The sequence below is a fragment of the Oxyura jamaicensis genome, chromosome 3, assembly GCF_011077185.1.
Source record: "Oxyura jamaicensis isolate SHBP4307 breed ruddy duck chromosome 3, BPBGC_Ojam_1.0, whole genome shotgun sequence".
Lineage (NCBI taxonomy): Eukaryota > Metazoa > Chordata > Aves > Anseriformes > Anatidae > Oxyura > Oxyura jamaicensis.
Genome location: NC_048895.1, coordinates 25,094,119 through 25,103,966, shown reverse-complemented (window position 1 = coordinate 25,103,966; position 9,848 = coordinate 25,094,119). Strand labels below are relative to the sequence as shown.

General features: G+C 62.3%; 1 protein-coding gene across 1 annotated transcript; it reads left to right on the top strand.

Annotated features, from left to right (window-relative positions):
* The first annotated feature begins 2,451 nt into the window (after positions 1-2,451).
* On the top strand, positions 2,452-9,480 carry DLK2 (delta like non-canonical Notch ligand 2). The gene is made up of 7 exons (XM_035320622.1): positions 2,452-2,517; positions 5,098-5,176; positions 5,261-5,362; positions 6,134-6,197; positions 7,189-7,319; positions 7,931-8,075; positions 8,414-9,480. Exons 1-7 carry the CDS (start codon positions 2,452-2,454, stop codon positions 9,189-9,191), a joined length of 1,365 nt encoding a protein of 454 aa, XP_035176513.1. The 3' UTR covers positions 9,192-9,480.
* Positions 9,481-9,848: the final 368 nt, after the last annotated feature.

Genomic DNA, 9,848 nt, shown 5'->3' with positions numbered 1-9,848 from the left:
CGCTGAGCCTCAGCAGTGTTCCCAGGGGCTTCAGGGTCACGGGGAATGTGACACTGGGCTTGGGCGACATTCCTGGAGGCTTTGGGGAAACACAAAATACGTCCCAGGGTAGTTACCCTCCCTGCAGCGCTGACACAGAGGAGGGTGAATCCCAGGGCAGTTCCCATGGGCTGAGGCACCCCTTGCAAAGCCACCAGGGCCGAGGGAATCGGATATTTCCCTTCCCGGTGCCGTTTCTGATGGTCTCGGCCAGAAGACCTAGGAAGGTCTGAAGGGCTTCTGGAGCCGAACTGCCCTTGTGCCACTGGAGAGCAGAACCTGGGCAGGGTGGGACAGGATGGCTTCACCAGGACCACGGGTGGGCCTCTTCTCCATCATCCCCCGGATCTGCCGCCGGATGACAGATCACTGAGACGGCCAAAAATTGCCAGGGAAGAGCCGGGAGCTTCTCCACCCTTGACCTTCACCCTCTCCCTGCCCCTCTCTCGCCCGCCCCCTCCGCGTCCCCGCTGCAGGCAGAAACACCTACTGCCCATGGAAGCTATTTCTAAGCAATCCCGGGCATCTGGGGAATGAGGCTCTGGACAAATATCGGAGTGTGCGCGTGCGGTGAGCGCGCACACACACACACACAGCCCCGCAGCCACGGTGCTGCCACAGAGTCAAATATAGACCTTGGGGAAGGGGGAACAATGGCCGGGGTTGGGTTACATGGCTGCGGGGCCAGCGAGCTGCTGATGTTTGTTGTGGGCCGGGGTGGGGTGGGAAAAGCAAGGGGGGTGGTATGGGGGAGAACATTTGTTTTAACCCGGAGACCCCGCGCTGGTGCCGTGTGGTGGGCGGGTGTACGGCGGAGAGGGTGACCCCGAGCTGCAGGAGAGGATGGTGGTGTGAGCTGGCAGCTCGGAGGTGTCCGCCGCCGTTCTCCAGCTGGGTTTGCTGCTCCTCTGCCTCCCTCGAGGGACTGGAGTGGGCAGGAAGGGGTGAGTTTCCGTGGGCGTCTGCACAGGGAAGAGTTTCTTTCTCTCCCTGCTCCGGGGAAGGTTCCTCAGTGGAGGAGAATAGGCAACATCACCTGCTCCCGCAGCCCAGCATCCTCGCCCCTGATGTCCAGCTGCCTCCAAGGCACAGGTCGCAGACACTGGAGGAAAGACAAGCGGTTCCAGCTGGCGCTGACAGGTAATTTTTCCATCTCGCTGGGAGCAGTGGTGCTGCGTCGGGAGGGCGGCACAGGAGGGAGGCTGCGGCTGGCACGTGCCGAGGGGAGAGGCACAGAGGCACTGTGGTGATGGGGCATTCCCGATCCCACTCCGTGTCCCCGCTTTGTGGGGTTTCCTTCACCGGAGGGAAAAGCACTGGAGGGATTCTTATGGCTAGGAAAAAAATCCTTCCTAATTCTGCCCCAGCAGCTGTTCCATGTGAGACGCCCCTAGGGATGGCATGGCAGGGATCGGAGCGTAGCAGAGCCGGGTCTAAGCCAAGAGCAGGAATCCCCTCCTCAGCCCCCGTCTGCAAATAGAGCCGCTTTGCTTGAGTCATCTTGGGCAGCCCGGGGACTACCAGAGCAAGGCTTGGACTCGTGAGTTTGCCCAGGGATGGGACAGGAGCCCTTCAGTGCTGAGGAAGGAGCATGCCTAGGTTCCCTGGTGCTTGGTGCGCCCTTCTGGTCCCTTCCCCTTCCTCTGCACCCACTTTTTCTATGCCCATCCCTCTCTGTCTGTGACACTCACACCGACAGGAACAAACCCCAAACCCAAAACCCCGTTTCCTCAAATGCACCCACTTCACCTGCCCTGAAGCCCCACCGTGGTTTCCCTTCCCCACTCCCCTGCCTCAGCACTCGGATCTCCAGCACCCCCTTTGCCCTCCCCTGCCTTGGCTGCTCTCGTTCCCTGTCACAGCTCTCAGCAGCCCAACGCCACCTCTGCCACACTGCTCCCGCTGCAGATACAGCTCATGGGTATCAACACTCTCTGCAAGCGCGCACAGAGTGTCCAGAGGTTTTTCTCACACCCATTCAACCTGTCTGGTCCCTGGGGACCCTGGAGCTGTTCTGTGGGGTGAGCAAGGCAGGAGGAGGCAGGAATGACCTGAAAGCAAGGGACAGCGTTCCTGGCTGACAGGAGAGCAGGAGAGAGGCAGGGAGGAGGCCGACGGGGCAGGAAGCACCCGTGTTGTTGCACCCTGGGGCTGTGTTGTCCAGACATGGAGCAAGCAGGGGGATGCAGACAGAGCTGGCACAGAGCTGGGCTTTGCTGGGGCTCGGAGGGTCACGGGTGACAAGAGGAGAGCAGGGATGTGATGGACTTTGTCTGATGTGGTGAGGAGATGGGACTTGGCAGCACCCCCTTGAATGCCAGGAACGTGATGTTGTTTTTGCTTCCTGGTGGATACAGCAAAATGTGGGGGCTGTAGCGGGATGGAAAAGGGCTGGTTGGAACCCAGGTAAGGATGGCTGGGACCTCTGAAGGTGGCAGAGTAACCCGGTCTTATCGAGTAGCAGAAAGGCCGTGCAAGGTGAGGAGGAGCGCGGGCAGCTGTCCTTCCCGAAGATTTGGCAGCCCCCTGCCCGGCTTTGTCTTAGTGTTGGGGCAGTGGCGCCCATGGCTTGCGAACAGCCACAGTGGCAGCAGGAGAAGCAGAGGGGATGGCTTCTGTCTGTCGGGGTGGCTGCCCCAAGCTGCCCCTCCTGAGGACTGGGCTCCCGACCTCACGGTCTAGAAGTGGAGCTGCACCCAAGGCCCTTGGGGCAGGCGGGGAAGGCCTGGGGACACCTTCACTCCCCTTGGGCCATCGGCTCCCTGTGAGGAGGGCCTGGGGAGCGAGGCCCGGCCTGTGGGGCGGCCCCTCCGTGCGGCTGTGTGTGGGGTTTGTGAGGCGTGGGGGGGGTTCGTGGGGTGCGTGTGGGGTGCGCGGGGTGGGCGTCCCGCGTGTGGCCGCCCGCGGCGGCGGCATCGGGGCAGGGGTGAGCGGGCCTGGGGCGGGGGGAGCCGCCTGCGGTGTGGTGCTGCGGGAGGCGGGCTGTCCCGGGGAGGCAGCGGGGATGTGCAGGCACACGCAGCCGCTGGCAGGCGGCCGGGGCGCACGGCGGCGGCGGCGGCGGCGGCGGCGGGCGGAGCGGCACACGCGGCAGCTCCCTCCGCAGCCCCGCGCCTCCCCAGCCCCGCCGCCGCCGCCGCCGAGCCGGGCATGGCCGCCCCCCGCCGCCGCCGCGCCCCGCGATAGCCGCCGCCGAGCCGAGGTGAGCAGCCCGGGGAGGGGGGCACCGGCAGCACCTCGACACCCCCCCCCCCCCCCACACACACAGATACCGCCCGGGGAACGGCGGGGCCCGGAGGGTGAGAGCACCCCCGCCCCAAAAATGTACCCCCCTACCCGGCTGCGGGGGGAGAAGGGGGAGCGGACACCCCCTGCTCGGAGGGTGCGGAGGGGTCTGGGGGGTCCCGAAGCTGCTGGGGGGGGCAGGAGGGGAGAGCCGTGGCGGTGCGGCATCCCCCGGTGCATCCTCCCGTCCCCCGGGAGCCCCGGTTTGGGGGAGTCCCCGTCCTGGGGTTGTCTCTGTCCCTTTCACAGCCATAAGGAGGTCCCCGGTGACCCCCGAGGGGTGTCTGCAATAGCCCCCCGGGGGGGGGGGACTAATAGCCCACAGCCCCCATCCCCAGGGGAGGAATGGGGAGCATCTCTGCACCCCAAAGCCAGGCCCGCTCCCACCCCCATGGGGCTCCCGGCTGCCCCCCAGGATGCCCCCAGCACCCTGCCCATGGGGCAGCATCGCCCGCAGGTCGGGGGGCGGCGATGGGGGAAGCCGCGGGGAAGGGACCTTTGCGATGACGTGTGGCTGAGGCTGAGCTCCCAACAGCCCTGAGGGAATGGGCTCCCAACTGTTCGGCCATCGGCCCCGAATTATTTTATAAGTTTCCCAGGCTTTACTTCACCCTCCCCTGAAATGCAGCAGCTGCTCGCCGCTGCCCGGCATTTTGGGGCAGGAAGCGAAGGACGGTCCTGTGAGCGCAGGGGCAAGGGGAGCGCACGGAGGGGGGATGCGGGGATCCCTGCTGGGATTCGGCTGGGGCAGTGGCAATTAAACCCCGCAGCCCCCCTGAAAATGCCGCGTCCTTTATGGGTGGTGGTGTGTTTGCCAGCGAGATGCTTTGAGCAACATCGCTGCTTCAGGTTCGGCGGGCTGTTTTGTCTGGTCCAGGCAGGTCAAGCCGCTAGTGGGGACCCCCACACCTCTTCCTGCGATGGATGTGTATGTGTGGGCACAGGGGGGCATGTCTCCGAATCTGAGTAGTCTCGTGTAGCGATCAACCCGACACAACCTTCCCTCTCTTAGGAGTACGGCTGAGAGTGGCACGGCCCCTGCCCATCACACCCACGCAGCTGGATGGAGCCTGCTCTGTACCCGCACCGCGCTCCTCGCAGCGCGGTTTAACCCCTCCCATCTCATTATAGTAATATCCTTATGATATCACCCTAGAATTTCCTGCCCTTAACAACCCCAGAAGGCTGGGAGGGAGTGAAGCGTTTTTGGAAAGTATTTAACGCTACTCCGAGGGCAGGAGGCGGTCGGGAAATAAACGGGTGTGGGAGCGCCGGGCTCGCGGGGCTCTCTGCAGGACGGCCGAGGGAAAGGACTGCGCCCAGCGAGGGTGCGTGCTCGCCTCCGCAGCCCCGGGGACGTTTTCCCTGGTGCTATTTGCTGCCTGCTCATCGACCAGATTTACCCGGGGCCCCCCGAGTCTAATTGAGACAGAAGGAGCTTCGCGTCTTAGCCGTCGGCTTATCGGGTCTGCTCGCTGCAGCCCAGCAAGCAGGCAGCGAGTCTTTGAAAAGCAGCCCAGGCTCTGTAAAAAGACTCGGCACATCTATCCCTTTGAACACGCACGGGAGGATGGGTGCAGAGCAGGGACCTTGCCTAACAAGATGCCCACATCCCCCTGATCCAGAGAGGGTGTTAGAGGCTGCTGCTCCCTTGAGAAGAGCGGCGTAGCAGCCTCAGCGGCTGTGCGCTCAGCGCTGGGTGTACGCCTTCTGTTCTCCCACACATGCATGTTAAAAGGCTTTTTGGTTCTTAGTGCTCCAACGTTGCCTTAGAGGAAGGAGCCTGGAAGGACAGAGAGGAGTGCGGTGACAAGTCCACACAAAACTGGATGTTTCAGCTCAAAACTCCCAGGTAGTGGAGAGGAAGGGATGCGTGAAGCGAGGCTGCGGTGTGAGCCAGGGGACTTCCCTGAGCCTGCTCTTCTGCCCTCTGTAGGTGTTCATCTCGGTGGGGCCACGCTGACCATGCTCAGGAGCTTCTGTCTCCAGCTCATGTCCTTGCTTTGGATCCTCTTGGCGCATCACCAGCTTGCCCAAGGTGAGTCTCTGGGTCCGTCTCTCTTCTATCCGTCTTTCCAAACCCGTCCTTGGCATGGCTGAAGTCTCCTCAGTTCACCATGCAAACTAGACCTGGAAGACCAGAAAATGCTGCTTGGTCATCCAGCACCTGGGGGTTGACTGGTGGCCACTGCAGGGCCCCCGCTGTGGTGCCCGTGGGGGTGGCAGTGGCTGAGCAGGCAGGTGGTGAGGCCCCGCTGCTCCACCTCTCACAGGCACTGATGGGCCTATTTGGAGAGATCCCAAACCCGAGTGGCTTCATCCTGGATCCCATGAGGCAAAATCCCTTCCTGAAGATTAGTTTGCTCTCCCCCAGCTCCAGATAATGCTGAGTTCCCAAAGCCATCTGCCAGGTGGGAGGTGGTGGCCGCAGGCAGGAGGGATGGTGATGCCCAGGCCTGGGCTGAGCAGTCCCTGGGCGCTGCTGGCTTGGTTTGCGAGGCTCTCGCCTCGTGTTTGGAGAGGCTCGGTCAGGGGAGGGCAGCCATCTCCTGGGCCTGGGCTCCTGCAGAAACCTCTGAGCAGGGGACGGGTGAGAGGGGACGGTGGGGATGAAAGCAGACACCGGGCAGGAGGGAGCAGGCCGGTGCTGAGTAGCGGGTGAGACACGGCACAGCGAGGCCACGGCTCAGTTACAGCTTCTTTACAGTGGCCTTTAAATAAATAAGCAGAACTGGATACCCGCACTAGCAGAACCAGCCTGCAGATACTAGCAGAACTTAACCTCTGTCCCCTGTCCCCTGCCTTGCAGGTGATGACTGCAGTGAGCGCTGCAACCTGGCCCACGGCTGCTGTGACCAGGATGGGAAGTGCAGGTACGTCCCTGGGCCCCCACCCCGGCTGCTCCCCCTCCCTCGATGCCTCCAGTTTGGTAATGCCCCACTGAGATTGACCCCCTGCTCAGGGAGACTTCTGCCTTTGCTGTTTTTAGGCTGACTGCTCTCTTTTTAGGAAAGGAGAGGAGCTTGAGCCTCCCGCACTGCAATCTATGGTACCCGAGGGCAGGGATGCTCGCAGCCTGTTCTCAGCTCACAGTTCTCCAAGTGGGAGTGCACTTGCCCAGACTCTGTCATGCACAGGGTATCACCCCCATTCCTATCAAAAATCCTCTGATCAATATTTTATTTTGTTACCATTTTCCTGATCTCTTCAAAACAACCCATAGCACCAGTAGCCAGTCCCAGCGGGGATCGAGCAGCCTCAGGCTGGCCTGCTGGAGCTGTAGTCACCACGCATCTCACTAAAACGAGCCCATCCATGGAAATTAATCCTCTTGCTTACTGTAGAGACTGCATTGTTTTCCTTGGGTTTAACTTCGTGCTGTTCTGCTTATAGCTCTCTTAGTGTCTGCTACCACCTCCACTCAGCTCTGCTTCCAGAGAGATGCCCTCTTTTTCTCATCTCATTGCTTGCTTTCCCCCCTTGGAGCTGGCAGGGTGAGGGAAAGCCACTGGGGCACCACAGCTTTGCTTTGCTGACAGCCACGGCCACCTCACCGCCCACGTGGGGCCAGAGGGCTTGTTGTGTCCTGCAGGGCTTGGTTTTCCCATCACGCTGCCCCCATAAGCCCCTCAATCAGTGTATTCCATGCACCAGCCACATCTTGCAGCTGGGTTGCTGCCCACTTCAGCAAAAAATGATGGAAATGGTAATGCCCTGCCATCCTGCGTCTCCGTGAAGACGAGGTGCCGGTAGCGCCGTACCGATGGCAGGTTCACGGGGCTGCTCCTGCAGCTCACCCGCGCGGCAAGAAGTCGGCTTTCCCGCAGCCTGCGTGTGGTGACGCTGCCCTGCCCTGTCCCCCAGGTGCGATCCAGGCTGGGAGGGCGAGTACTGCGAGGAGTGCGTGCGCATGCCGGGGTGCCTCCACGGGACCTGCCACCAGCCCTGGCAGTGCATCTGTCACAGCGGCTGGGCCGGCAAGTTCTGCGACAAAGGTGAGTCCTGGGCTGGCTGCGACACTGGTGGGTGGCACTGCAGGGCACAGAGGGGCTTCATCCGAGCTCATCCCCTGTGCTACACATCAGTTGGAGGGCTGTGGTTGAAGCCCGGCACACCCTGCACAGATGGGAGGGACGGCACAGCTAGCAGCCACCCGGACGATGCTGGCCTGGGCAGCCCAGGAGATGGGATGTCCCGATGTCCCCTGGCTGTCCCTGTCAGCACGGTGAGAGCTGCGTGACGCAGGCCAGCCTGCGGAAACGTAGTGGATGAACTCGCTGCCTTTCCCACGCCACGGCTGGGCTTGGGGCTTCCTGCTGCGGACAAGTCCCACCATCCGGATTCATGGCCTCTGTGCCTCTGCCGTGGCCACCTGGCTGACCTGCACAACACAGTTTGCAGGGCGATGAGGAATCATCTTGCTTTCTCTGCACCCCAAGCCTGGGCATTCTGCAGGCTGCACTTCTGTTGCTGCCGGTGCCTGTTGGAAGGGAGGAGGGAGAAACTGCGGCCAGTCCCCATCCCGCTGGGTCTGACAGGGTGTGGGAACTGAACCGCCTGTGCTGACCCCATTTCTCACTCATTCCACCTTTTCCTTTCCCCTCAGACATCCACATCTGCGAACACCAGTCCCCGTGCCAGAACGGGGCTCAGTGCGTCTACGACCGAGACGGGGACTACTCCTGCCTGTGTCCGGAAGGCTTCCACGGGAAGGACTGTGAGATGAAGGCAGGGCCGTGCGAGAAGGCAGGGTGAGACACGGCAGCCGGGGTGGCGAGATTACAGACAGCATTAGCTGTGGGTCACGCACTGCCGAGCGGCAGCCCGGCTTGGCTCATTATCCGTGGATTTCCATGTGCTAATGGAGTTGAGCCAAAACCATGTTTAGCTTTGGCTTAGCTTGGCGCACCGTGGTCCTGCTGGGGCTGTGGTCCAAGCAGACTCCCGTCCCTTGTCCTCTCTTTGGGAATAGCCAGCACTGTGCTAGCTCCATCATCATCGTCATCAGCAGCAGCAGCATTTCCCTCCCGAGGGCAGGGGAACAGCTCTCCTTCCAGGGCCGTGACCCATCTTTGCTCTCCCCACACAGGTCTCCGTGCAAGAACGGGGGGCAGTGTCAAGATGAAAACGGCTTTGCCAGCAACTTCACCTGCCGGTGCCTCGCCGGCTTCGTGGGGGCTCTCTGCGAGCACGACGTGGATGACTGCCTGATGCGCCCCTGTGCCAACGGTGCCACCTGCCACGACGGCATCAACCGCTTCTCCTGCCAGTGCCAGGTGGGCTTTGAGGGGCGTTTCTGCACCATCAACATCAACGACTGCGCCAGCCAGCCCTGCAAGAACGGGGCAAAGTGCTACGACCGCATCAACGACTATGACTGCTTGTGTCCTGACCGCTTCACCGGCAAAACCTGCGAGATCTCCGTCCCCGAGCCCACCTGGGCTCCCCCCTACCACCCTGCGAACCAGGAGAGCGGCGGCGCGATGCGGAGCACCACCAGCGAGACACCCGGGGTGACGCAGCCGGAGCCCGTCAGGACTGCGGTCACAGGGCGGCGTGTGGCCAACTACAGCGAGAAAGCACCGGGGGGAGGGTTGTTGAAAATCTCTGTGAAGGAGGTGGTGACCCAGAGGGACTCCGGGCTGAGCGAAGCCCAGCTGGTGACAGTGCTGGTGTTCGGGGTGCTGACGGCGGTGCTGGTCCTCATCACCGTCCTGCTCATCCTGAGGAACTGGCAGAGGGGCCGCCAGAGGTCAAACTGGTGCCAAAGCCCTTCGCAGGCTGCCAGGAAGCTCCAAGACCAGGAGTGCCAGGTGGGCATGCTGAACACCGTCCTGATCGAGCCCAGGAAGACGACGGAGCTGTGAGCTGCGAGGACTCTGAGCCAGGCCCCGGCAGGTCGTCGCGCTGGCAGACCCCTCGGACTGCACCCCGGGCAGCTGTTCTGGTGCACACTGCACACGGGGCAGCGGGCGCATCGACAAAACCCCACGGTGCTGAGCACGGTGCAACGTGTCCGAGCCACCTCCGCCCAGCCGGCACAGCCAGCGCCCACGGGAATTGAGGCAGGGCCACGTGGGGCCAGCCCCATGAGGGAGCAGCGCCGGGACTGCTCCGACATGAGCTCTCGGAGATGGGACTGGTGGAGCTGGAGGAAGGCACAGCCGTCTCACAGACATCTTCTGCCTTTGCAACTCCTCCGGGTGACTACTGGAAGTGGCTTTGCCCTGTTTCTGCTGGTGTTGGGATGTTTCTTCTGGGGCCTTTGGGATGGTTGCGTCTGCTCAGGGCTCTCTGCCCCGGGATGGGACGGGGTCTCCCAGCAGTTTCTGGAGGCTGTCATTTCAGGTGCCGTGTCTCTAGGGAGCAAGCAAATGCTCTCGCTCCACGGCCTTGTGGTTCTGTGAGCCAGTCCGAAGAGACTCTGGAGATCACTTGGGGTCTCCTCCTGCTCTTTTCCTGCCGTGTGATGGATGCCCCCTCCTCTTGCTGTCAGCCTTGGCATTACAAACGTGTTCCGTACC